Genomic DNA, 27,758 nt, shown 5'->3' with positions numbered 1-27,758 from the left:
TCCCAGGGCTGGAGCCTCCTTAAGTACAGATGTCCAGTCTTCTTACCTGGTTTGATCACATGCCCTAGGACTTTGGATCTCCTTACACTCCCCACTTTCTGCCCCAGGATGTCAGGAAGATTTTTTTGTAAAATAAGCACAATGACCTCCTACTGATGATGTGGAGGAAGACTGTAGCTGGCTGTCGTGTCCCTTCCCTGTCAAGGTACTGGGGATTAAACCCAGGCACATGCTAGGCAAGTGTTTTACTACTGAGCTACACCCGCTGCCATTTTATTTATTTATTTATTTTTTTGAGACAGGGTTTTACTAAGTTGCCCAGCCTGGCCTCCAAATTACGATCCTCCTGCCTCAGCCCCCTGAGTAGCTGGGATTACAGGTGTGTGCCACTGTGCCTGGCTAGCTGGGCTCTTTATGAGTCAGGCTCTTGGCTACATGATAGGACCCTGCAGGGAAGGGACCTAGGCCCAGGGTGGGGATCTGGAGAGTCCCAGGTGTGGCAGGGAGTCCCAGGTGTGGCAGGGCAGACATCTGTCTTTGCCAAGATGGGGAACAGGGACTGAGAGGGGCCTCGTAGACTTTGCTCATTGCTCATCAGATTGCTCAGGTATTCAGCCAACTTTTCCCAGGGACAGCTCCCTGCCAGTGGGCAGACAGAGGACTCAGCATCTCCTTGATCTCATGGTCCAGGAGGAAGCAGGTTGAGAAACAGATAGTGATGGCCCAGAGGAGAAAGGCTATTGTGGAGCTGGCCTGGGGACAGCGTATGAGGAGGGCTTCCCAGAGGAGGGAGTGTCCTGGTCAAGATGTGGGGGAAGGGTAGTGTTCTGCGGGTGAAGTGGTGGGAAGAGCCATCTGGGGAGGGAGTAGCACGTGCGAGGAGGAGGTGGAGGGAGGAAGGCAGGGTCTGTCTTGGTGGTCAGAGGGAAGCCGATGGAACTTGGAGTGTCATTTGGGATGCATTTAGGGGCCAGCCTCAGTAGTGACGGTATCCTCAGCATCTCTGTCCCTGACACATGCTGAGTGTCTGCCACATGCCAGACATAGCACAGTGCAGAGTGTCCTTATGCTCCTTTCCCATGGTCCTCATGGTAACCTCATGAGAACGGGTCCTGTGATGGTCCCCGTTTTACAGAGAAGGAAACTGAGGCTCAGGGAGGTAAGTGAACTTAGCCTGGTTTCACAGACGGAAGGGAAGATCCTCTCCTGGGTTCCAGGCAGAGAGGAGCTAGACCCCAGGGCTCCTGGCCGATCCGCCTACATTGTGTGTGTGTGTGTGTGGGGGGGGGGACAGGTGCCTCCTCTGCCTCCAGTCTGTGGTCTGGCGGGGGCAGCTGTGTGGCACCCTGACTCTGTGGGGCCCTGGGGCAGGGGTGGGGTGCTGAGCCCTGTTGCAGCATGAGGGATACCCCACCTCTGTGAGCCGAGGGCAGAGGCAGTGAGAGAGAACCTGAGGGGCTGGTTCTGGGGTGAGCGGGGAGACCTGGGCCTATTCCTGGAAGGTGGCTTCATGTATAGGTGCATGTTTTGCATACTTGTGTGTGAGTGTGTGAAGGTATAGGGTTCTAGCCACACGGCCATGGGCTCCACTGCCCTGTCTGTGACTGGTTGGTCTTGGCTGATCTGATGTGTCAGTGCTGGACACCTGGGGGCAGGTGTGTGATGCAGCTGGTGGGTGGGTTATGGAGAGAGGGGGTACTGGTGAGTCTGGAGTGAGTGGGTGGGCCAGGGTACAGGAGCAAGCAAGGAGCCCGGGTGGGGTGGCTGTAGCGGAGTCCTGGCTTGGCTCTACCAGCTCCCCTCTCTCCACACTTGCCCCAGCCCTGCCTGCAGTACTGGCCGGAGCCGGGCCGGCAGCAGTACGGCCTCATGGAGGTGGAGTTCGTGTCAGGCACCGCGGATGAGGACTTGGTGGCCCGAGTGTTCCGGGTGCAGAACATCTCTCGGGTATGTGATCCGAGGAGCCCAAGGGTGAGAATGGGATGAGGGCAGCTGGGGCAGCCTTGAGTGGCCCTCTTGAGGTCACTCATTAGGGGCCCCTGTGACTCCAATGGTCAAATCCCTTTGGCTGGCTGCCCATGCCCCAGCTGCAGGAGGGGCACCTGCTGGTGCGGCACTTCCAGTTCCTGCGCTGGTCTGCCTACCGGGACACGCCTGACTCCAAGAAGGCCTTCCTGCACCTGCTGGCTGAGGTGGACAAGTGGCAGGCGGAGAGTGGGGACGGACGCACCATCGTCCACTGCCTGTGAGTGCCTGTGTGCAGGGACAGGTGGGGGGGGGGTCAAGGAGCAAGGGCAGAGGTCCAATCTAAGGCCTCAAGGCTGACACTGGAACCTCTGGGCTCCCAGGTGGCCATGGGCTGTCCCCAGCCAGCCAGGTCTGGCATTTTCTTCCCTGGAGGAACCCAGTTTTCAGCTTTAGACTTGACCCTGAACAACTGCCCGGTACCCTCTGTGAACATTGGATTTCACCAATTAAGTTTTTTGTCAGAATTTTTCACCTCATGAGATCGAAGCATAGTTTTTTATGCCAGTGGAATTCCAGCCTTTGCTTTCGCAGGCACACAGGCAGTGTCCCCTGCCTCCCCTCCTCTCCCTCCCTGCCTTGCTCCCTCCCTCCTAGTGGTGAGGGGCCATGTATCCCCTCCCCCCCCTCCCTCCCTCCCTCCCTCCCTTCCTTCCTTCCTTCCTTCCTTCCTTCCTTCCCATCATGCCCCATTCACAAATCCGTGCAGTGGCTCCATTCAGTCATTTCTTTGCTTCCTGCTTTTTCATGCTTCTGGTACTTACCGAGCCCTCCCAGTTCCAGGCCAGGCACACTAAGGGACTGACTCAGCCTGAGCTGGACCCTCAGGACTTTCAGATCTAGCGGGAGAGAACCCTGGAGAGGGGGCTGAGGCCAATCTGGTCTCCCATCCCCAAGGGAGGCCCCACAGGGTGCAGTCTTAGGACAGAGCGTGGCTGGGGGAAGCCGAGGGTCTGGGGAAGCCGCCTCGTGTGTCTGTGCTGCCCAGCGGTGAACAGGCTTCCCATGTCCATTTTCCATTTTGCTCTCGTGTCTGCTTTGCTGCTCCACTGCCCTTCTCTGTCATTGCCCTTGTGTCTCACTGTCATTCCTTTCCAGTGTGTATGGCTTCCTTTTTCAAGGAATCTGCAGTCCGTTCCTCCTCCAGGATGTATTTTCTGAGATGACATAAAGCTTTAGATGTCATCCCAGACTCTGAGCTGCCTCTTTAACCTGGTCCTGGGGCCACCCTGTGGGCGGTGCCTCTCCCTTCTGTTCCCGCCAGGCCCCGCCCCACCCTTTGCCCCCTCTGTCTTTGGATCCTTAGCCACACCCCTCACCTCTGGCGTCTATGGCCCCTCCCCTCTTATTTCCTTAGATCAAACCTTAACCCCTGGGCCCTTTGGCTCCTCCCAGCCCCTGCCCTTGGCCTTCAGCCTCTCTGACACTGCCCCATCTTTTGATTGCCTGGCCTCCCCCCCCACCCCCACCCCCGCAGGTGCCCAGGCTCCCCCCCCCCTGCTCCCAATGCCCTGCCCCAAACCTTTTGTGTGTGTCTTTTAGAAATGGAGGAGGCCGCAGCGGCACCTTCTGCGCCTGCGCCACGGTCCTGGAGATGATCCGCTGCCACAGCCTGGTGGATGTTTTCTTTGCTGCCAAAACGCTTCGGAACTATAAACCCAATATGGTGGAGACAATGGTGAGGGGCCGCGTGTCCCATGCCCATCCTCTTCTTTCCTGGTCCGTGCTTGGCCAGGTTCCGCAGCACCCATCCTTCCCTACCTGGTCCCCGCCTTTGGGCCTTGGTCTAGTCCTGTGGTGCCAGAACGTTGTCCCGGTTTTCCCCTTCCCCTGTGGTGGTCCAGGGCTCATGCTTGCCCTCTCCCCAGCACAAGGGAGGGGTCAGCTCATGATCCCTTCTCTCCCTTTTCTCAGGATCAGTACCACTTTTGCTACGATGTGGCCCTGGAGTACCTGGAGGCTCTGGAGTCAAGATAGCGGGGCCTCTGGCCTGGGGCACCCACTGTGCACTCAGGGCCAGGCCCACTGGCAAAGAGGACTTGTCCCCCCAACTCTGCTCAGCCATAGTCCCACAGGGAAAGTGCCGGAGTGGACGCTGGGCCATCTTGATGGCCTCTTCCACGGTGTACAGCGCCTCTCACTGTATCTGTGGGCAGGCTATGGGCCAAGGAGGAGCTGAGCAAGACTTCAGCCCAGCCCCACCTCCAGAGGGTCCTACAGGCCTGGGCTGAAAGACCTGGCACTGCCGGGCACAGTGACTGGGGCTCAGAATGGCCAGCTCTGGGAGACCCAGGCCAAGACCCTTGACTGCATACAAGCCCTTGCTAGAGATGAGTGAGGCCTTGCAGAGCGAGTGTCCCAAGCCACAGGAAGACAGGAGGAGGGTGCGCTGGGCTTGCCCCCTGGAATCCCGTTTAGACCAGCCCCTGAGGGCTCGGCCCTGATTTGCCAGTGGGACACACTGACCATCCTCTTCAGGGGAACTGCCGTGTCCTCCTCCTCCCCACTGCCTCCTGCAGCCCTGGGGTATCTTGCTCACCACCCCTCTCCGCTGCTGCTTCCCGACGCGTGCTCTGAGCTTCCCAGAACCAGGATCTGCCCGTGCCTCCCAGCCCCCCTTCCTGAGCCGCCATCTGCAGAGTGAGGTCACCTCAGCCCTCTCTTCCCTTAGCCTTCAGGCCTTCATGGCTCGGTCATGCTCAGCTTGGCCAGTGACCATCTGCGAGGCTGACCCACAGCCCTTGGGGTTGAGGCCCCTTTGGCTCCTGGTCAGGCTGCTCCCCGAAGCGGGGTGTGCTGGAGCCGAGCTGGTCACATCCCCTAGTTCGGAAGAAGAACTGAGTGGAGGATCAATACTTTTTGTTTCTTTCGTTATTTTTTGATGGGTGGGTGGGAAGGTCTCCTAAAAATGGGGCAGGCCACACCCCCATTCCGTGCCTCAGTCTCCCCATCTGTAAACTGTAGATATGACGACTGACCTACCTCGCAGGGGGCTGTGGGGAGGCATAAGGTAGTGTTTGTAAAGCGCTTTGTAAATAAACATGCTCTCTGAATGCCACCCGGCAGCCCTGTGTGTATCTGACCAGACTGGCGCCTGCTCACCTGTCCCCAGCCTCCCAGTGCAGTGGGGCTCAGAGGCCTGGGGTCTAGTCTGTTCTTAGTTTTTCTCTCTACAATGTGGTGTGGTGTGTTGTGGACCAGGGCGTGGCTCAGGGTTCTTCTACGTGCAGAGGTGGCTCCAGGGCACCCTGGCCACGGTGGCCTCCACCCAGGCCTCTGACAGTTCCTCAGACAGTGAGCTTCTTCTGGAGACCCCCCAAGGCCACAGAGCTGCCTGTCACGCCACTGGAGACTTGGTTCTGGGTTCAATTCTTTCTGGGGCAGCATGAGAGGCTTAGGCTTTGGCATCAGAGAGACAGACCAGCTGTGAGACCGTAGGTGTAACATGGGGACAGACCTGTTAGGTTGATAGTGATTGAGGGTCTCATATGGTACTAGACATGTTGGGAGGGCTGTTTACAAACACATGGCAGGGACAGGGACAGAAGAGGAACATCCCTGCTAGGGTTAGGATCACCCAGCTGCCCCAGTCCAGACTTCGGTCTCCCTTACGCACAGAGTGGAAGGAGGAGGGGGCTGGCCATAAGGGACCTGAGTCACTCCTGATTCCATCGCATACTTATGTGACTTGGGGCAAGACAGTTCTTGTTTCTGGGCCTCTTTTTTCATATGAAAACTATGATAAATCTGTTCACCCAGACTTTCTGTGGGTCAAAGGATCTGACCCCTTCTAAGGACCTCACAATTAAGTTTCCTTTAATCTGAGTTAAAAGTTTATCTGGCAGTTGTGACCCCACTTGGCGAGGGCACAGACTGACTCCCTTGCCCACATTTTGAACCATCTTTAAGCTTTACCTCATGAGCCTTCAGTGTATGTCACCGATACTGGCCGTGCTTTGACCAATAGAATGTGTCAGAAGTGACAGGGTGTGCATCCTGGATCCCAGGCCTCAAGAGGTGTTGCAGTTTTTGTCTTTGTCCTGGAACACTGTCATGTAAGGAATCCTGTCTAGCCTCTGGATGGCTTGAGGGCACCTGGAAGAGAAGCAGCCCATCCCATGAATAGTCATTATCAACTGCCAGACCGTGAATGAGGCTGTCACAGACCTTCCGGCCCAGCTGATCCCAGCTGATCTGTCAGGTGAGTGTAGCCACTTGATTAAGCTCAAAGAAACTGCCTGAACAACCTCTAGATTTGGGAGAGATAATAAACAATTCCTTTCTTAAGCCATTAATTTTTGGGATCATTTGTTACGTACCAAATACTAACTGATACAGTTAGTGTATACAGCTGGATACAGCTTTACTCTTTGCCCCATTAGTGTGAGCTGCTAAAGGGCAGGGAGTATTCTGTGTTCATCTTGCATATCTGTTATTCTGTGTTCATCTTGCTATATCTATTGCCTAGCAAGGAGGTTGTCTTGGAGCTGGTGCTGGGGAAATGTTAGCATTTTGAGTGAAGGAAGAGGGGGTGTGGGCCTGTCTGCCAGCCTGCCTGACCTCATGTGGCCTTTCAGAGAAGCTGGGGAGTGGGCTGTGTTGCAAGAGGGCCAGCTCTGGAATCAGCAAGCCAGAGTCCACCCCCAGTCCCCCACCCCACCAACGGAGCAACCTTGCATAGTCCCCTGAACACTGTGCACTAAACATACCTACTCACAGGATTGGTTGTGAGGTCTAGAGATAAAATACTTAAAAAGAGCAAGCATCGTCTCTGGTGACATAATCGGCCCTCAGTGCAGGATAGCTCATGTCATAATACAGATGGTCCCTGATTCAGGATGGTTTGACGTAGGAGTTCTTGACTTTATGATGGTGCAGAAGTGATTTGCATTCAGTGGAAACCATGCTTTGATTTTTTGGCTGTTGATCTTTTCCTGGGCTATTGATAGGCAGCGTGATGCTCATTCCCAAGGCTGGGCAGCAGCAGGAAGCACAGCTCTTACTAGCACATGGTCAGAGGGGGAAGAACTAGTGCGCTCCAGGGTGCCGTTGCACGGCTTTGATGTTTGGTGGGGTAGGTAGACTGAATGTATTTTCGACTTGGGATATTTTCAGTTTACCTTGGGTTTTTTGGTACGACACCATTGCTAAGCTGAGGAGCATTTGTGCTAATGTCCATGGATAATAAGAATTATGACCATTACCTTTTGGTGAGTTTTACTGTGTTTCAAAACTTATAGTCTTGATCTCTAACTTAATTCACATGACAACTTTTGTTGTTGTTGTTGTTGAACTCAGGGTGCTTGACCACTGAGCCACATCCCAGCCCTATTTTTGTATTTCATTTAGACACAGGGTCTCTGCTTAGTGCCTCTCTTTTGCTGAGGCTGGCTTTGAACTTGTGATCCTCCTGTCTCAGCCACCCAAGCTGCTGGGATTATAGTATGTGCCACTGTGCCCGGCACACATGACAACTCTTTAAAGTAGGATTTCTGCCTATTATTTTTAGAGATGAGGAAATGGAGATTCAGGGAGTGAGTTTACTCGCCCAGGGTCACTTGGCCATTATGTGGCAGAGCTGGGACTTGAACCCATGTTCAGGCTGACTCCAAGCCTGGGTCCTGCCTGGGTGGTGTCCAAAGCCGGAGGATCTCCTCCATGGCTAACCCGAGGCCAGGCGTTGGCTTCCAGCTGCTGTGAGATGGTGGCCTTTTGGACAAGGTGCCCTGGAGCACAGGGAGAGGAACGGCTCAGCAGGCTCTGTCCAGTCCCCTGGGGCCGAGCAGGTGAGGGATAGACACCCCTACCTCCCACCTTAGCCCAGATAACAGGGTTTCCCTGGGCACAGCAGGCCGCTGCCGTCCTGCAGGAGCTGAGTTTTCTCTTTATGCCATAATAAATACAGCTGCAGGAGCTGCCAAGGCTATTGTCACTTTGTATGACCTGTGCTGGCCACTGATTGGGATGCGTTATACTTCCAGCTGCCCAGGAGACAGAGTCATGACTTTGAGGGATGCAAAGGCCACTGAAAGCCCTGGTTGAGAGGGGCCTGGCCACTTTTTGTCACTGGATACTTCGCCACTGACCTTGATAGACAGGAGCTTAATGAGCTTTGGCCCCGACACCCCATGCCTGAGGGCAGTGCAGAAATCATAGTGTTTCCTGGGCAGACTCAACGGGTCCAGGCCAGGCTGCGTCTCGTGGGTGAGGTGGAAGGAGGGCTTTGGATTTGGTGAACTGCAGAAGCAGCGCTTTATTTGGCACTTACAGTGTACTGCCGATCGCTTTGTGAGGTTGTCACCTGTCAGCCCCCAGTGAATTCTGGGGAGGAGATACTGTTTTGACCCGTGTTGCAGGCTGAGGCAGTGTAAGCAGCTGCCCAAGGTCAGAGAGCCATGGAACAGTGGCATCCCAGGAACAGTGGTGACCAGAGCGAGCTGTGAAAACAGGAGGCCAAAGCCTGCCAGAGGACCCTCCCATGGACTCCAGCTGCTTGGGCCTAGGACTGAGCTCCAGGACCCCTGGGTCTGACCTGGCCTCTGCCCCTCTTGTGGGCTTCTTTGCTCTTGAGGTCTCATCTCTGGTGCTCAGGACTCTGACCACTGCCTGGACACCCTTTGCCAATATCCACATGGCTGGCTCCTTCCTGGGGTCCAGGTCACAGTGTCCATGTTCCCTCCTGAGATTTCCACCCTGAACGCCCTGGATGGCCCTTCAGCCTCCTCATTCCTGCCACTCAGGGCCTTCCTCGTGTCTGTGCCTCGCTGCTTTCTCACAGGGGAATTAGCTTTTAGTTTGTTTGCCTCCCCCATGAGACTGGGAGCAGCCAGTGTGCTGGGGCCATGTGGATCTTGTCCCAGTGTCTCCTGCACTGGACACAGGATCAGGCACATGCCAGGCACCCAGTGAGTGTTTGATGAATGAATACAAGTTGTAGGGTGGGGACTCCAACTCAGGTCTATTGTGCCCCCAAGCACATCATGATCATGCTTCTGGATGATCCAAGGACTCATGTCAGCCGAGGCCAGGTTCCAATGCCCGCTGGGCTGCCACCATGCTGTGTGGCCTTGAGCAAACCTCTATCCTCTCTGGGGCTCCATCTCCTGATTAAATGGGAGTAGGTGTTTCAAGGGGGGAGTATTGGGTTCAGCATCCCTCAGTGACATTGGGTCAATGTTGCTATCTGGTGCCCAGGCCACTGGCCTGAGCATCTGCCTTCTGAGCCTCATGAAGTCTTGGGCTTCAAGATATGGGAGCTTTGTGGTCTGGGTTTCAGTTGATGGGTCCGTGCACCTCCTCTGGCAGGTCCTTGAATTACATCCACTGCAGACCTTGTTCCTCATCTTCCTAAAATCCTGAACAGTAGACCTCCCCCAGACCATTTGGCAGGAGGAGACAGGTTTGAGAGAGGCAAGGCAAACCACCTAAAGCCACGTGGCCAGAAAGGAACCAAGACAGGATTCAAACTCATGTCTCTGGACTCCAAGGCCATTTCTCTCAAAATCATTGTGGAAATCCTGGCAGAGCGAAGCCTGAACCACATTAACTGCTGGAAGTCTGCCTTGTCCGTCAGTCCATCTGCTCTCCTAACACTTGCTAAAGCCGGGCTCAGCCACAAATGCCATAAACAGGCTCAGCGGAGGCCCATAATCACAGAGCCTCCTGGGCTTGGGGCCTGGCACCTTGTCGGCCTTCAGAAAGTGCTGCTTAATGAACGGTTGGATGTCTTGACTGTGCAGATGGTGGGGCGGCCTGACTCAGCGAGCGCCAGGGAGCTGAGAAAGCCTTTTCAAGAAAAATGAAATGTGTCTCAACTCACTTCCCACTTATTCCCAGGGGTGGGAAGAGGGAATCTGTCCAGGAATTTTATTTTCTGTTCATTTGAAAGTGGAACAATGTGGCTTTCTTGAGCTGTGTTGGGTATGTGGCTATATTTTCTTTTTCAAGAGAGCTGGGGACCATGTTTGCTCCCCAGGGCTCCAGCCCATGACTGCTTCTCCCCCTCCAAAAGGTACAGAAACCCCTGCCCCTCTGGCCTCTTCCCTGATCATCTCTTGGCTCCCTTCCACGTCCACCTCTGTCTTCTCATGCCACTTATCAGTGTATTGTTTCTGAGCTCCAGACATGCCCCTCTTGGCCCTGCTTTGTGATCCTGGAGCTGGACCTGGAAGCGGCTCTTGTCAGCTGGAGCAGTGTTAGGTGTGGTCAGTAGAGGGCGCTAGAGGGACATTGTGAGGTGACAGCATCAGGAACGCACCTCTCTTCCAGGTCTGGTCTTCTTTCCCTCTTTTTTTTCCCCTCAGGAGCCAAGGCCCAGTGCCCATCACCTCAATGGACCAGCTCCAGTTGTACCCTTGGGCCTCCATCTCCCAACTGGGAAGCTCTTCTGCAGACCTGCCCCACTCACCCTCTTGGATCATGCTCCCACCCAGGGGCCACTGGTATAGACGGGGGTAGGCTACACTGCCTGGCAAGTTTCTTAGCCACCAGGGGCTGCATGTTCCTGTGGCCGTCACACCCTCCTAGAAGAGGTCTGAATTGAGGGAGGACCGTTTCCTGAGGCCTTGCTTCCTCCGTTATTCACTCGGCCTCATCATGGACATGGTAGCTACGTTTTTGCACTTGTGCCTCTGAGTCCCCTTTCAGTAATTATTTGCTAGATCAAAATTATTTTTTTTTTAAGAGAGAGGAGAGAGAGAATTTTAATATTTATTTTTTAGTTCTCGGCGGACACAATATCTTTGTTTGTATGTGGTGCTGAGGATCGAACCCGGGCCGCACGCATGCCAGGCGAGCGCGCTACCGCTTGAGCCACATCTCCAGCCCCTAGATCAAAATTCTTTATGTCATATTTTCCATGCCGGGCTCTGACTTCTCACTGGATGCTCACGGATACAGAATTAGGGGCAGGTAGTCCCAGGAGACAGACCCTCAAGTGTGGGATTTTGATTGGTTTTCATGGTGCTTTGGGCTTGAGCACCGTGCTGAGCTCCTTGCCAATGGGACACAGGATGCTCCTAACCTACAGCACAGTGGCATCATAATTATGCCATCGCCCATGATGGATTTGGGTGCAATGCCAACTGAAGCAACAGTCTTGGGAGCCCAAGTGATGATGACTACCCTTGACCTTTACATCAGTAACGAGGACTGCAGGGACTGGTGTGGGATGGACCCTGGAAATCACTGGAGCACTTACTAGAAAGAAAACGACAAGTTCAGGTTCTTGAATTCTCTGCTCAAACCATCGTTTGAGAACCACCGAGTTTCCCTATGATTTGTAAAAAGAATCTCTTGTTTCCTGTAGCCGAAGGGCCGATCTTGCTGAAAATGAAACCCAAAAGTTAATTGTGTGGGTTGAACAGTTTAAACGTCAGTGAAATTTATAGCCTCACCAAGTTTCTTATGTGAAAGTTCGTGCATAAATTAGGGAAGAATGGTATCCTGAAACTTGGACTAGGGACATCTGGTTGGACTCGGATAAAGTGGAGAATCTTAAATCCCCGAGTCACCCTGAGCCTCCCTTGCCAATGGAAATAAATTTCTCTCTGGGTCTCAGGGACTGGTTTTCCTTTGTTTGGAAATTCTGGGATGACCTTATATGGGACAGATGCCTTGGAAGGGGGTGATCAGTTTCCTTAAGATATACTACTAGGACCCTTGGAGGCCCCGAGATCCTTCACTACCATCTAATCTAAATGTACTTCATGGGGAAAGGTACACACTGGGACCCAGGAAGAGATAGCTCACCCAACAGAAGAAAGGAAGGAGTTTGCTGATGGCAAGATTTGACATAATCCTGGGGAATGTACGTGGGAGTTGGTTCTAAGGCTAGAAGAGAATACACGCTCATTCTGAATTCATGGAGGTGGATTTGGTATTTAATGTGTTAACTTGTGCAGCTGAAGTTGGCTCTAACAGCTTACTTGGTTGTCTGGCTGAAACTTGGACTTGAAAGGTGGCTTATATTTAATCAACTTGAGATGCCAGAGCTTCTGTGGCATAATATAGAAGAGGGGATCCAAAGTTTTAAGGAGATAGATATGGGGGTGGGTTTATCATGTGATCTGCACTGCTATCCTCAGATGGTGTTTCATGGAAATTTCCAGAAGACAGTCTTAACTAAGGTGTGGAGGAATGCCTTGTTGAAGGGAGAACCTGTCCAGGCTTTTGAGTTTGCTGTCCTTCATATGAGACTTCCTGATTTCATGTGGATGATAATGTTCTGGAGCCACAGAGGCTAAACCATGTTGCTTAGTTGCCAGAGGCCAGGATGTAAATGGCAGCACAGATGACCAGTAACTAGAGTGCCTTGGTCCATAGGTGTCTTTCTTGGTGGCTCACTGGTTGCTGTGGTTGGACAGCCTACTAGGCTATGGCTTGATCTGTATTATAGAGAAACCAAGCCACCAACCTGTAATACTGGTGAAAAAAACCTGACTTGAATTATGTGTTGTAGAATGGTAGCCTCTTATCCAGTTTCCAGACCTCAGCCAAGCTCACAGATCAGAGCCTCTTGATTGATGAGGATGTAGAGAAAGTTCCTGCAGCAGTGCTATAATTATGTTCCATATGTCTTCCTCTAAGCTTTTCCACAGGGTCCTGTGGCCCTTTGCTAGAATGACTGCCCTTGGAAAAAGAAGGCACTTAGATCTCTGGGGATTACTGGACATGGACTCTGAATTTATGATGATTCCTGGGGCTGCAAAGTACCACTGTGACCTACCAACATGTTGACTTAGGTAATCAGGTGATAGATGCTCAGCCTGTGTGTCCAGTTTCTTATTATATAATTGAAGGAGACCTTCTTGGTAACTGGAGGAGTCCCCACTTTGGGTCTCCACCTCATGGAGTGAGGTCCATTATGGAAGGAAGGAGCAGAAGTTCTGGAGCTGCATCTCTCTACCATGATAGTGATCTGGAAGCACTTCTCTATCCTTGAGAGAATTGCTGAGATTAATGAAATCTTGAAATATGCAGAAGTCGTGATCCCTATCCCACTCCCACTTAACTTGCCTATTTGACTTATGTGGAGATCATATCAATTTTAGAGAATGACTGGATTATTGTACATTTCATCAGGTGGTGACTCCGATTGCAACTGCTGTCCCAGGTAGAGTGTCTTGACCGGAGCAACCCAATATACCACTTTGTTTGTAGCCATGGACTTATCTATCCATATTCTCTAGTAATTTGTGTTGACCGCCAAAACCAGTTTGCTTTTACCTGGAAGGGACAACAATACACGTCCACAGTCTTGCTTCAGAGCTTAATCCATTCTTTTGCTTTCTGCCCTTAAATAATCATCTATGTGATCACCTTGACATTCTGCAAAGCATCACCCCAGTGCACTGTACTGAAGGCAAGCTGGTTGCACCTGATGAACAGGAAGTAGCAGGTACAACATACTTGGAGGAGAGGGTGGGAAATAAATCCCACAAAAGTTAAAAGGCCTGTAATCTCAGCAAAGTGTCTGAGAGTCTGGTGGCCTGGAACATGTTGAGATGTCTCCTCTGGGGTGAAGGTCAAGTTGCTGCACGTTACACCTGTACCATGAAGAGAGAACAGCACTAGGCTTGTTGGATTTTAAGGGCAACGTGGTGACATTTGTGTGTGTTACTTTGATTCATTGACAGAAATCCCCATAAGGCTTCCAGTTTTGAGTGGAGACCCAAGAAGAATCTGCAGCAGGTGAAAGTTTCAGTACAGGTCCTTCTGTCACTCAGTCCTTATAATCTAGTAGATCTAATGACTCTCAGTGTCCATGGCAAGTAAGACTGCTGTGTGGAGTCTCAGGCAAGTCCCCAGGGGGAATCGCAGTACAGACTGCTAGGATTTTAATGTGAATTTATTCCCTTTTATGCAGATAACACCCCTTTTCTTCAGAGATACAGCTTCTGTTTTGCTACTGAATGTGGTACAAACTGGATGCCAAACTGGGACGTCCAGTGACCATGCAGCACAGATTCCTATTTAGGAACCTTTTGATGCTACAAGCTGTAAGGTTAGCTCTGCACAGCAGCCACCTATCATCAAGTGAGACTGACATTTAGCCGTGAGTTGTAAGAAGAGCTATTGGTTCCAACTCATTTACCATCGACTCCTGCCTCTTCCTCCGGTCCCGCCTGTGCCTTCGTCAGTGTTTCTTATGACCTGTTGGCTGAAGAGCAAAAACTCGAGCCTGGTTTACAGATGCTGCTGTACAATATACCACCCCAAATAGAAGAGGGAAGTAGTCCAGTCCCATGAGGGGTGACCCCGAAAGACAGTGGTGAAGAAAGCTTCTTTTCAGTGAGTAGAACCTTGAAGCAGTGTATTTGGTTGTCCATTTGGGAATGAGAGATGGCCAGAAGTGTGGATACCCACTGACTTAAGAGCAGTTGTTAAATATGTGGCTGGATGGTCCAGGACTTGGAAGGGACAGGGACTGGAAGACAGGCTACAAGGAGTTCTGGAGAAGAGATACAGAGGTGGACTCCTCGGAATGGGTGTAGACTGTGAAGATCCGCGTCTCACATGAACACTCACTGAAGAGTGTCCACTGCGGCAGGGATTTTCAATGATCAGGTGAACAATATGTTGTGCTTATGGTTGTCCGTTGACCTCTTTACCCAGCTTTCCCTGTGCTTACCCAATGGGATCATGACTAAAGTGGCTCTAGCGGTGGGGACATAGGATATGCGTGGACTCAAGAACATGAATTTTCCTTTCTAAGGGCTGCCTTGGATATTGCTTCTGCTGGATGCTTAGTCTCCCAAAGAGAAGGGCCACACGAGTCCCACTGCCTGGCTCCATTCCCTGGATGGACCAGTCATCTTCTAGCAGCAGGTTGATCTCAGTGTACTTATTCCCCATATAGGGAGCAGAGAGCCTTCCTTACTAGGATAACGTCATTTTCTGGGTGTAGATTCGCTGAGCCTGCTCGTAATGCCTCTGTTAGCACCACTGTCGGTCCACGTGCTCATGGAATTGCCTCCTGCACCACCACATTTGGCAGAGCTTCCTCTTCCCAGGGAGCTTACTGCACAACAAAGGGAATGCGGCGATGAGCTCATCCATGGAATCAACTCTTCTTACCACATAACTCATCACCTGCAAATGGATGGTCTAATTAAAAGTTGGAATGGCTTACTGAAGGCTCAGGTGTGGCGCCAGTTGGGAGACAGGCCTTGGAAGGAGGCAGTATGTGCTTTGACTCAGACACCACTGTACAGTGCTGCCTTTCTCTTTGTTAGAATACGTGGGCCATTAATCAAGGGATGGAAGTGGGTGGTGTGCTCTGTCAGTGAAGCTTCAACCAGGAGACACAAACCACATTGCATTAACTGAAGGAAAATAAAGGAGAACTCTAAGGAATAGTATTAAGGTTGAAGGAGAGTATGCAAGAACTAAAACCTGGAAGGGAGGGAGGAGCCTCCCTCTGGCTGGGACTCAGATCACTGGAGGGAATGTATTTACAGCCCTTTGGATGGTGGGAAAACTCACTGGGTTGGGTTGTGCAGGCCAGAGATGGTCTCATGGTGGGTCAAGGCTAGTGAGCAGAGAACTGCCCGCTGAGGTGCTGATGAAGTTTGGAAGCTGCCTATGGGGTTTGCTGTTGAACTTGCTGGGAAGCCAGTTGGGGCACTGGTTGTCAAGAAGTTTTCCAGCATGTTGGGATTGGGGGGATAGGAATCCATCATTGGGAAGACGAGTGGAGGTAAGCTGGGGCTTCCATAGATCTTGCCTTGGGGAAACCAGATATGGAGATGTTGCTACTATCATTAGGGGTGGGGTGCTCCACTGAGTGTCCTGTACATCACCTAGTGCTGTAGGAGCAGGACCAATTAAAATGCGTTGGGGTCAGATAGAGTATTCGGTGTCCTACCAGTGTTGTTGACAAAGATTAACATCATGCCACCTTTCGAGAGAAAAGAATTGCATCCTAAATGGCCTTGAAGGGTGGATTTGGAGCTAAGAAGCAATAAACAATAACTGGCAAAGCTCTTCTATTATTCTTTATCACCTGCTTGTAGAATTTTTGCGTCTTGTCTTAGCAAATATAAATTCTCTGATTGGGAGACCTTTGTTCCCAAGGTGGGGTGACAAACCCAGTGACACAGCATTGGTTCCAGTGAATGGGAGGACGGGACTGCCGTCTGGCCATTTGAGGTCCTAATGTTATTCAACAAACAGAACAACACCTTGCTCTACTGGATTGAACGAGTGGTCCTGATTAACCAGGGGAAATTGGGTTGCTTCTCCACAATGGGGCCAAGGAGGGCTGCGCCTGGAACTTGGAGGATTCTCTGTGGCTGCCTCTCAGTAGTTCATGGCCAATTGTAAAGGTTAATGGAAAACTTCAGCAATCCAAAAAAGGCAGAGTAATTGAAGACTCGTACCACTCAGGAATGGGATTGTGGTTCCCTCTTCTCAGTGAAAAAACCCATTTAGCTGAGCTTCTGGTTGAGGTGGGGGAAATGTGGAAGGGGTAATGGAAGAAGGAAACCGTAGGTCTAAATTATGGTCTTGTGGCCAATTATGGAAATGAGGACTGTAGGAGCTTTGCATGTTTTCTCTTTGCTTGCTATGTGTATACATTTATATCTAAATGTCAATCATTTCTTCTCCTTCCGTCTTCCCATTATTATTTATATACATGTCGTTGGAGGTTAACTTTACCATTTACCTTTAGGAAACAATATTCAGGGTACCTGAATTTAGAAGTAACTCATATAGCCAGCGACTGGACGCAGTGATGTTAAAACTATGTATCTCTTCACTTTAAGGCAAGCACAAGAACTTCCTTATTTGGACAAAGGAAAACTGCATCTGTGAGGTAGAAAACTAGAGTTGCTTTGTTGTAAGGGGAATCTCAAGGGTGTGTTGAAGGTATGTGTAGAAGACAATTAACCAAAGGCCAGGACTGTGACAGTTATCACCTTAACGTCTCTTAGCTCCAGGTCACCCTTCTTTGCCCTGCTGGCTGCACTGTAGCAGGACCTGTAAACATTTTTTTTTTTTTTTTTGGTGGGGGAGCTGGCTGGTGCAATGCTAATCTCTGCCAATAGAGGGCACTGTAGGGCTACTGCTGGGTGACAGCAGCAGATGGCATTCCTTTTCTAGGTTTGAACCTTCTTCTGTTTTTCTCTTATTCAGTATGGGAGCTGCCCACTTTGAGAGGACATCAGAAGACCAGCTCCACTGCACCATCAGGTGAGGCAATCCTCACCTGGCAGCCAGATTCATAGACCAGTGTTCAGCCCCACCCTTAGTCATTGCTAGAGGTAGTAAAATTCCCATTTCTGTGTTATTTAGCATCCTCTTTCACCCCTGTCTGTAGTTCATCCCCTTTGGTTACTGGATAGTTCTTCACATTATTTTTTTTTTAGGTAACTGGTGTGCTCTCTGTTTCCTGAATGGACCTACTCATATCCCCTGCCCTCTGGCCTCTTTGTGGCCTCCATTTCAGTCTTCTGATTTGGGCTTCCTCTTGATCTTCTCAAGCGAGCGGCCCCATTACTGGGCAAAGACAAGGATGTGGCATCCTCCCAGCATGCTTTGCAAAAAGGTGGAGTTTCACAAAGAGCCTTCAGCTCTTGGATTCTAGGCCCAGATTGGGCCCCCAACCTGTGTATATTTTACAGGTGGGAAAACGGAGGAGAGGTTGCAATAGATGACTGTTCACATCCAAGACGCTCTGATGAGTTTTAACGTTTTGCCCCCCCATCTTAATTTCCATTATTTTACGTGACTCTCATGAGAACCCTTCTTCTCATGGGTTGGCTGAAGAGATCTCATTATTTCAACTGTATAATTATTCCAGTTAACAAAATGGTTCTTAACTGGGGGCAGTTTTGCCTCCAAGGGGACATTTGGTTTTCACCGTAGGGGGTGGCAACTGGCATCTAGCCGACAGAAGTTAGGGAGCTGCTCTCATCCTGCAAGTCTCAGGACGGGTCCCACAGCAGTGAGTTACGTGCTGCATGATGTCAGTGGTGCTGAGGACACATCCTGAGCTATAGGCACAGAAGCAGAGGTCCCAAGAGAGGAAGTGACTTGCTGAGGGTCACACAGAAGGTAAGCCACAGAGAGAACGGAGCCCAGGACCCCAGACTCCCAGCTGTGGTCTCTCCAACTATTTCTCTTTCTTCTCCGTGGACTAAAGGTAACAAAGGAAATGGGAAGTTGGCAAGGCCTGTCCCCAGGAATAGCCTGCAGGTCTCTTGCCCCCTGCTCTTTGAATTAGTCTTTTCTGTTGCTAATAAGGTGATGCCACTTATAAAGAAAAGAGGTTTCTTCTGGAGAGGGGACCCTGTGCGCACTTGTGTCTTCCGGTCTCTCTCCCTCTTATACAGCTCAAGACTGATCCAACCTCAGGGGCTCTACTCTGATGACCTCATCTGACCCCCATCATCTCCTGAAGGCCCCCTCCGCCCACCATAGGGAGATTAAGTTCCCACCCTCTCAGTACCTCACAATGGGGATTAAATTTCAACACAGGACAACGCCTTCCTTTGGGGACCCAGTCAACCATAAAGGAACCATAGAACTTAGGAACCCCAGCCTTTTCCCAATGCAACCATCTGCTTTCCCAACTTCTGCTCCAAGTTGCTGAGAAGCTGCTGAGAAGCTGCACTCGGTGCTGGCAGCGATGTCAGGGGGCAAGTGCCAGAGTCAGCTGGCTCCAGCGCCATCCTGCCTCCCTCCAGCCTTCCTGCAGACTCCTTCACCTTCAGGGACAGTCACATCCTCCTCTCTTCTCAGGTCCCACCCCACCCCAACCTTTCGCTCTGCTTGGCTCCTCACCAGGGCTCCCTCCTTCCCTACCCCTGTTCCCAGCCAGCTCAGGAGCGGAACTCAACCATTTCAGGACAGAAGTTCTGCCCTGGCGAAGGCCAGTCTGTTCATCTCCTGCATCATTGCTTTCCTCCTATGCTGTCCCTGCATAAAGGTGGCCTGGATCTTGAACCCCATTGGCCCTTTAATTTCTTCCCCAGGATCTGTGGCAGCTGCCTGGATTGGCTGCTGCGAGCCTGCGCCAGCTGCAAGACTCCAACTTGTGCTTCACGCCCAGCTCAAATGTCAGACTTTGTAGCTGCCATCGCAGATGCTGTCAGTGCCCCACTCTGGGTCCCCTCCGCTGAGTCCTTCAGCTGCAGACGGTTGGGGGCACACTCAAGGCTTCCCACTCCAATGCCTGCCCCCATTTCCTCTTTCTTTGGCACCTGGAGATCTTGCTTTTCTGTGTGGCAGATGCCAGCTAGAAGCACAGGGGGCAGGATAGATGCCCACACTTCCTCTATGGGGTGACTAGAGAGGGTCCCCAGCAGGACCGAGCCCAGGCGCCCTTGCTGTGGCCACTCAACTGTCAGGTGGCATTGACTTTCTGCCTTCCCCACCCAGAGGCTCCATCCTCACTCATGCTCCTGGGGTCACCTCTCAGCTAAACTGCTGGCTCCAGAGCCCTGGTCTCAGGGCCTGCTTTGGGGGCATCCATCCTAAGACACACCTGTCCCCTGACCCAAGGGAGGTAGATGGCCCTCCTCTTGCTCCCCTGTGTGTGCTGTTCCACTTCCTGAGACAGTTTCTGCCCTTCATGAGCCCCTCGAGGGTAGAGCAGGCTCCTTGCTACCTGTGTACCTCCTTAACCTGTCATGGTACCCGGCACATCAAGGGCCAGCAAAAGCTTGTCCATGGGTGAGAAAGTGACTGGGTGAATGGGAAGAGTCTTCAGGGACACCTATGCTGGGTGGTGGACCTGCAAAGCAAACTGTCCACGGGTGTGGTCCTCCAACCTGCCTTCCCTCTCCTTCGGAGGTCTGCCCCTTCTGCCCACACCTGAACTGAAGATTGTCACTCTGCCATGGATCCCTGTCCACTCTCTGTAATGTGGTCTGCCTGGTGCACCCAAGATGCCTCCTGCCAGGAAAAGACCCCAGGCAGGGGAGTGGCCACCTGGTGGGAGATTTCAACTCTGGCTAAATAAAGGTAACAGAGTGGAGTAAATAGTGCTATAATGTGACATAATTCAATTCTGCCTTCCAGCAGATGTCACTTTGGAAGGAGGGATTTGTCCCAGATGGACTCCAGAGCTTACTGGGAGGCACTGGGAGCCACTGCCCCTGCTTCTGACATGAGCGGCCCCAGGAAACAGCAATTTCTACAAATGTGCTTATGTCACCTGAGCGTTGGGCCCAGTGTCCAGCAAGAGGAAATACAATTTGGCTGGGGAAGGGGAGCAGCTGCCACCAGCCAAGGATCCCTGCAGTCCAGGCCCCCCTCGAAACCCCAGGGGGATGGATGCTTTACCACACCCAGTTTTCAGGAGAGTCAGGCTCGCACCCTGGTTCTGGGAAAGGTCATTTGCAGATGAGAAGCACATCTGCAAAGGAGAGGATGTTTCACATAGTACCCTGAGCCACCCCGTGGCTCTGAGCCTGAATCCAGCCAGTGCCGCCCGCTCTCCGGGGGCTCTGGGGAGCAGGCAGGGTGAGACTGGAGACTCCTGTGGAGATAAAAAGGTCAAAAAACGGCTGATATCCTAGACTGACCCCAGGGTATACCTGCCACTTTGTTACAGACTCTGGCTTGAGATTAGGGACCCTGGCATCTGAGGCTGGTTCTTGCTCCCTGACCTCAGTTTCCCCATTCAAGGTGCACAATAAACTCTACTTTTCAGGATCATTCAGGGTTCAGAAGAAGCTCCGCAGCACAGGTGTGGAAGTAAACTGGAGAACAGAGTGCCCATCCCTCACAGGCGCCGTGAAGTGACGCTGGGACAGGATGGAGCCACATCTGAGCTGCTCCAAGGACTGAAGGGGAAATCGATGTATCGTCTTCCAACCAAGTAACTCTGGAGCCCGGGAGGTCCCTAGGGGGAGTTGCAAACCTGGAGGCCTTGGACTTCATTATGTGGGTGTGTCCCTGAAGCCAGATTCCTTTCACAGTCCCAGCAAGTGACCCGGAATCCCAGATCCCAGGTTGCCTGTCCACAGGACCTTAGCAGTGCCAGGCTGAGGGCGAAGAACTGGGGAAGGAAAAGAGATAAAAAAGGTTTACAAAGGAATAGGGAGGAAGGAGAGGAGCGTGAGGAGAAGTGGGGGAGGAGGAAAAGGAGAAGAAGCATCTGGAGGAGGAGGAGGACTGTTACCATTCTTTGGTACAAAATGCAAGCAAAAATCGTGGGCTCTGTAACCAGAAAGAACTGAGATCAAAGGCTGCCTCCACCACTCAGTATTTGGGGACCTTTGGGCTAATCACTTTACCTTTCCAAGCCTCAGTTTTCACATCCATGAAATGGGGATAAGAATGCTGCCTATTTCTTAGGGATAGTCTTGGCAAAGTTCTCGGCCCAATAAGCAGTAGCCAGAATGGCAGCAGCAGGGGGCCAAGGAGAAGTAGGTCTACAAATCAGTGTGTTGTCAGGGTGGGGCTACAAGATCCACGGGCGGGCGCTGACTTTGACAGAGGAAGACTAGAGAGAGAGAGCTCGTTCATGCAGAGGAGCAGACAGGCTTGTGCAAGGTGAGAGAAGCCTGGAGGGGCACAGAAACCAGATCACGCACACAAAGGAAGGCAGCTAACGCATTTTTATTATGTTGATGGCATTACGAATTATCTAACGGCAACTGTACTGGTGGGGACGAAGGTTCATGTGCTAATGGTGGCTAAGTTGATTAATACACAAGAAGCCGAAGGCAAATTTCACATTGATAGATCAATCAGGACTGCATAGAAATGGAGAACCCCGAGCAAATGACCATCGTGTCTCTAGGAGACTATGGGGGGATGCACAGCGGTGGGGGCACTGGCTCCGTGGGGGTCACCATGGAGCTCTCACTGGGTGAGCATTCAATATTAAATGAGGTGCAGCTGGTGAGACACTGTCCCCTAAATCCACAGGTGGTAAGCCATGGAGCCTGGACTCCAGCCCAGCTCTGCCCAGGGCCAAGGCTCTGCCCACTGCTCAGAGCTGCCCACTCTAAACATACCTGGGGGGAGGAGTCTTCCCTTAGTCCTGGTGGGCTAGACCGGAAATATGACGAAGGACTGCACTGCCTGCAAGCGCAGAAGGCCCGGGGGGAGGCCCCCACTCCCTGGAATGGTGACATCCTCACAGGCTTCCTCCCCAGCCTCTAGCGCGACTGGCACCCTCCTCCCTCCACATGGAAACCAGGGTTTTCTATTCTTAGCAGATGTTACCTGGGTGCTGTGGCCCAGGGCTGTGGGTGGGGATGAAACAACTCAGGATGTACACATTTTTGAATTGGGATAAAAAAAAGCAGCTAAATATGTCTTAGATTTTTTCCCTCCTGGGGAGTTGAATTATGAGATGCCAGTTGTTTTAGTATGAAATATGTGTCATCACAGAGTCTATCCACATGCAAATAGAAGCAGTTACACACACGCACACACGCATGATTGCTTGCGGGCCTCCAGACTTATTTTCCTTTTCTAAAAACTCTGAATAGGAAGTGGAAAAAAAGTCTGAGGAAGTGGAATAAAAGTCTCTGAACTCAAGAAAATATTTTTCCTGGGACCATTCCCAGGAAATGTGTTACACAGCCTAATCTCTTCCTTTAGTGCTCTCCTCTAACCTCCAGCCCTACCTGGCCCTGAGGATTATGTCCTTGAATTGAAGAACAAGTAGCAAGCAATATTCACCCCACATCCCACTGGGTGCTCAGCTTCATGGGGCCTCTCTGAACCTCCACCCTCATCCAGCTTCAAAGAGGTGGAAGCAGAATAGAAGCCTTCAGATCAGAACTCACCTGTTGAAATGGGTTAATCAAGTTTCAGCACCTCCGACAGACACCCTCTCCCTGCCCCCATGGGAGGAGGCTGTGGCTTGATTTTGATAAGTTTAGGAAAGAGCAATTGGGGCTAATGGTGGCAGCACAAGGGGACAGCCAGGTCACCTAGGGGTCTGCATCCAGATGTTGCTGCACCTAGACTCCCAGCCACAAGCTCACAGGTCCCACAACTTCTCCAACTGATAGTTCAAAACCATGTGTATTTAGCCCTCTGTGGCATATTCATGATTGTTTTGATATAAAATACAAAATAATGGGCATTTCCCATGATCTCAGAGTAAGCTGACATGGGGAAGCTGCCCTCTGCCTACCTGCTGGCTCCCTGAGTGCCTGGGCATGCTGCCAAAATCCCTCTGCTGTGGGTGTGGGCGGTGGGCAGGGGGTGGGTATGAGGTACGCTGCCCACAGGCTGAAGGTCAGAGCCTTACGTTGGCATTCAAGGCTTTCTGTTCAGGCTCCTAACTTCTCCATGCCATCCGCTCCCACTCCCTCTTCCCTCCTCCGACCCACCCTGCCCACCTTCCCGTCTCACACTAGAAATGCCCCACCCCAGGGTCCCTTTGAGCTCCTGGCCCACCTTCTGTGTTCTTTGGACCGTACCCTCTTCCCAGGGGATCCAGTGGGCCTTCTCAACCCTCTCTGCTCCTGTCTGAACACAAACTTGTGTCCTCGCCCTCTGAGCACGGAGGTGCATCCCACGCCACCCAGCAGGGAGGAGTGGAGCCCTGCGGTTGTCAAGAAAGAATCCTGTGCTGACCCCATGGATTGACTGAGCCCCACTCTTTGATTCTTGTTTTGGAAGCATGGTCCTCATGTTCTCCTCGTCCCCTGCCACATACCCCAGGGAGCTGCCTGGGCAGGGGGTCCCAGAGCCGGGCCAGCTGGGTCAGCTGCAGTGGAAGAGCAAGGGGTTGGGCTTCCGGGGGGATTTTCCTCACCCTACAGGGTGACCCTTCAACGGAGAGAAAGGTGGTGTGGGAGCTGGGGCTGCTTGCATGTGACTCTAGCATGGAGCGGGTCCATCTTCAGGTGGACAGATGGAACTGCAGATGTCCCTGACAACATCACATGTGACCCTGGTCCCAGGAAGTTAGGGCAGGAAGGTGCAATTTCCATTGGTCACCAAAGCCCTTGGGGACACCTGCTCTGGGCCGGGCCCATCCTGGGTGCCAGGTCCACAGAGATGGGTTGGACGTCATCTTTGCCCATGGGGAGCTCAGAGCCTCTGGACTGGTGGAGAATCATAAATCCAAGCCCAAGGAGTAGGTGAGACTCAGCCCAGGCCCCACAGACAGGCAGTGGCAGGAATGATGCAGAACCCAGGGCTCCTGACACCCGGGCTGTCTGAGTAGGACTTGCTGTCCAGGTGCCAGCCTGTGTTACAGGGGCCAGAGGATGTTTTCTGGGGAAAGAGCCCTGTTATAAGAAGCATTCACAGGAAGGGAATCAAAAGGATGGGGACGTGGCCAACCACACTCTGCCTAAGATCCCAGCCACCAGCTGGCTGTTCCCAGCTCCAACCCCACCAAATTCTGTCCTTGAAAAATAGATGAAAAATAGTGTCTGCACCAGGTAGGAACTTTGTACTTGAAAGTGAGGCCAAATTAATTGCCTTCAGCAAATGTGGGGATTTAGTGGTTCAACGAACCAAGAACCAGGTGGGCAGAGGTGAAGTGGAACCCTGGAAAGGGCAAATGGAGGGGCTGTCAGCTGAGGTCATGACCTTGATCTGGGGATCAAACCCAGGGTGCTCCACCTCTGAGCTATATCCCAGCCCTTTTAATTTTATTTTGAGACAGGGTCTTGCTAAGTTGCCCAGGCTGGCCTCCAACCTGTTCTCCTCCTTCCCTGGAATACTAAGGTTCTGGGGTTCCAGGTGGTGCCACCAAGCCTGGCAACCTGTTACTGGGATCCCAGTCCACGAGAACTCCCTGCTGCTCCAGCCCCATCTCCCTGTCTTGCCTTATGATCAAACCTGCTAGTTGGCATGGGGACCCTGCCCTCCACACTGGCCCGTGACCCTTCATTGGCCTTGTGATACCCTCCATCTGGGTCCCCCCACCCTCTTCCTCCTTCCGTGACAGGTTAAGCTTTGCCTTTTGCAACTAGGAAGAGGATGACAGCTCGTGCCTCCATGGCAGTCACTTGCGACACCCCTTTGGCCAGGGTCCCTTATTGTCCCCCATGCTCTCCACCCACAGGACACAGCTTGCCAGTCCTTGAAAGTCTGGCTACGGGAAAGTCCTAATTAATCTCTCTCTTCCCAAACTCTAGGTATTGCCTGGTTTAGAAGAAGAACTCTGTAAATATTTGTAAAATTAATAAAAATAAGCTGGGGTTGAAGACATGACTTCTCTGAAGTTGTTTGTATTTTAAGAAATGACAAGACCATAAGCCATGGGAGAGGAGCTCCGGTGGCAGAATTTCAGGCACCAGTGGGCTGGGGACAGACGCTTCCTCCATCCTGTTGTGCCTGGAGGAGGAAGGCTGTCTCGGCAGGTGGAACGTTCTATTCTTGCTTATTTGGTACAAAAAACAATCACACTGTCTCCTGAGAACACAGAGTGTCATGGAAACAAATGTGTTTCCCTTTGTTTTTCTCGAGCCCGATCAGGTTTCCTGCCCCAGTTCTGCCTGACACACATCTTTGTGAGTTATGATGGTGAGGCTTGGGTCCACCCTCCCAACTCCCTGACCCCTCAGCCACCCAGCCTTCCTGCCAGCCCAGCTCTGCCCAGCAAGGACGCCCCAGGGTCAGCTGGGAGTTTGAAGAGGCCTCATTTCCACGTCAGGCCCACTGGCCCAGCTGCTTTTCCCAGCTGACCTGTGCCTTTTGCTTCGTCCCCACGTGGTTTTCCCCTGAGTGCAGGCCACCCTGGCATGTCCCTCCAGTCCCCTCTTTAGAGGCTCTATTTCCAAATACAGGCTACTCCGAGGAGCTGGAGGTCAGGAATTCAGCATAAGAAAGCAATTTAGGTGGAGGCCCAAGGTCATTAGGAACCTGAAGGAAACTCCCCTTCCAGCCCTAGCGGAGCACCAAGCCGCTCTCAGCATGCGATTGGCTGAACGAACGGATTCATCTGATTGGCTCCTCTGGCTGGCGGTCCCTGCTGATTGGTTCCTCCAGTGATTTGCTTGTGTGATCAGTAACTTCACCCCCCAGTCCCAGGTTGTTCTAAGGCACGCACCTTCCTAGTGTGCGTTCATTCTGCCCCGCGTCAGTGTTCCCTGTTCCAGGGGCCGTGGGGACTGTGGTGAGGGGGCGAGGCCCAGGCTCCAGTCCCTCCAGCCTTCCAGGCTTGTCCTACTCCTGCTCAGAGAGCCCCAGCACATCCCGGACCCCATGGCTCCTGGGTCTAGGGCACAGGGTCTGGGGTTCCTCCCACCGCTCTGGCTGGCCCTTAGCTGGATCTTCTTTTCTTGACCTCCCAAGACGGGAGAAGCCAGGGCTCAGTCCTCCACCATCTCTTTCCTTCCATCTACGTTCTCCAGCTAGGCGAGGCCACCCAGCCCCATAGAAACACCGCCTGCGCACGCACGACCGCCAAACTGACCCCTCTCACCTGGGCTGGCCGCTGCTCTGCTCCACCTGGCGCATCTGCCCAGAGCTCCCCCCACCTCCAGCCCAGGCCGCGCCCCCTCCTCTACCTCCTCTGTTTTAAGTTCTTTCCAGCCCGGCTCTCAATGCTATTATTATTGTATTTTATAAAGTGCCAATCTTTTAAAATTAGTGGGAAAAAAGGAGAGAGAGAGAGAGAGAGAGAGAGAGAGAGAGAGAGAGAGAGAGAGAGATCTTTTTATTTGTCTTGTTTGAAAAATTGGACTGGGCACCAGCTTAGCCTGCCCCATGCACAGCGTGTCACCTGAGCTCCCAGGTGACTCATTTTACTCATGCGCATTCCCTGCTTGGCCCCTGTGGGCACTGCATTCCAGATTGGAATCCTTGGTTAAAAGTAATAGTAGTTAAAGGTTCTTAAATCAAGGAGTCATGGAATGTTTGAAACAGAGTCCTACATTCCTTGAATGATAGAATCTTAAAATTCATTAATTCATTCAATACATATTTTCTGAATGTTCCCTCTGTGCCAGGCTCTGTGCTGGATGCAGAGATGGTTTTGCAGCCTTCAGATCCAGAACAGATTGTCTGAAAGTCAGATTGGAGGCTGGTGACCCAAGAGGAGGTGGTGGTAGCTGGCCAGGTCCCTTGGACTAAGTGACCTCCTCTACCTGTTAAGGCTTCATCTACCCTCTGTGTGCCAGCAAATGGGTCCTGTGTCCAGACACACCAGGAGTCTGCATCTGAAACCACTGAGAACTATAGAGTGCTCAGAGCTGCTATTTTGAAGGAACTCCCAGCTTCTAGCTCGTGTCTGTGTGTGTGTGTGTGTGTGTGTGTGTGTGTGTATGTGTGTATGCACGTGTGTGTTACCAGGGAAGTCTTGACTCTGTAACCATTTGAAACTCATGAGAGATCTCTGGGCTCTTTTTCTGGTGGGCTGTAACTCAGCATAAGCATAAGCAGTTGGGATAGCACAGGGGAAGGAGGTACCGTAGGAATCACGCTTAAACGACAATAATATGAATTACAGAAGCCATTGTTTGCTGAATAAATACTACATGCCAGATGTGCACCTTTTAGCTCATGGATTCCTCCAAAGAGCCCAGTGAGATTTCTACTCTGCATTTTTTAGATGAGGAAACTGAAGAGAGGCGAAGTAATTTGCTCAAGGTCTCAGAATGGTCAAGTGCTTCAGCTGGAGATCAAACCTCTGCCTTCTCCATGCCACTGTTTGACCCTTTCAGAGTTCTGTGAAATGAGGCTATTTATAGGCCTTAACTCATGGTCTTCTTTGGAGATAGAAATAAGATAATGCATGTAAAATACTTATCATAGTGCCTGGCACATACTAGGTGCCCAATAAACAGAAGCTGTTAATA

General features: G+C 51.9%; 1 protein-coding gene across 10 annotated transcripts in view; it reads left to right on the top strand.

Annotated features, from left to right (window-relative positions):
* Positions 1-5,079, top strand: part of PTPRU (protein tyrosine phosphatase receptor type U) — a 76,644-nt gene extending 71,565 nt beyond the window's left edge. For all 10 annotated transcript variants that reach the window (XM_081305997.1, XM_081305996.1, XM_081305994.1 and 7 more), the window contains 4 exons: positions 1,822-1,947; positions 2,088-2,245; positions 3,568-3,703; positions 3,940-5,079. In XM_081305997.1, coding sequence (XP_081162123.1) covers positions 1,822-1,947; positions 2,088-2,245; positions 3,568-3,703; positions 3,940-4,002 — 483 coding nt within the window. In that variant the 3' untranslated portion in view covers positions 4,003-5,079. The remainder of the gene's footprint in view (positions 1-1,821; positions 1,948-2,087; positions 2,246-3,567; positions 3,704-3,939) is intronic.
* The last annotated feature ends 22,679 nt before the right edge of the window (positions 5,080-27,758 follow it).

The sequence above is a fragment of the Spermophilus citellus genome (assembly GCF_964194105.1).
Source record: "Spermophilus citellus genome assembly, chromosome: 9".
Lineage (NCBI taxonomy): Eukaryota > Metazoa > Chordata > Mammalia > Rodentia > Sciuridae > Spermophilus > Spermophilus citellus.
This window is presented reverse-complemented; position numbering and strand designations above follow the sequence as displayed.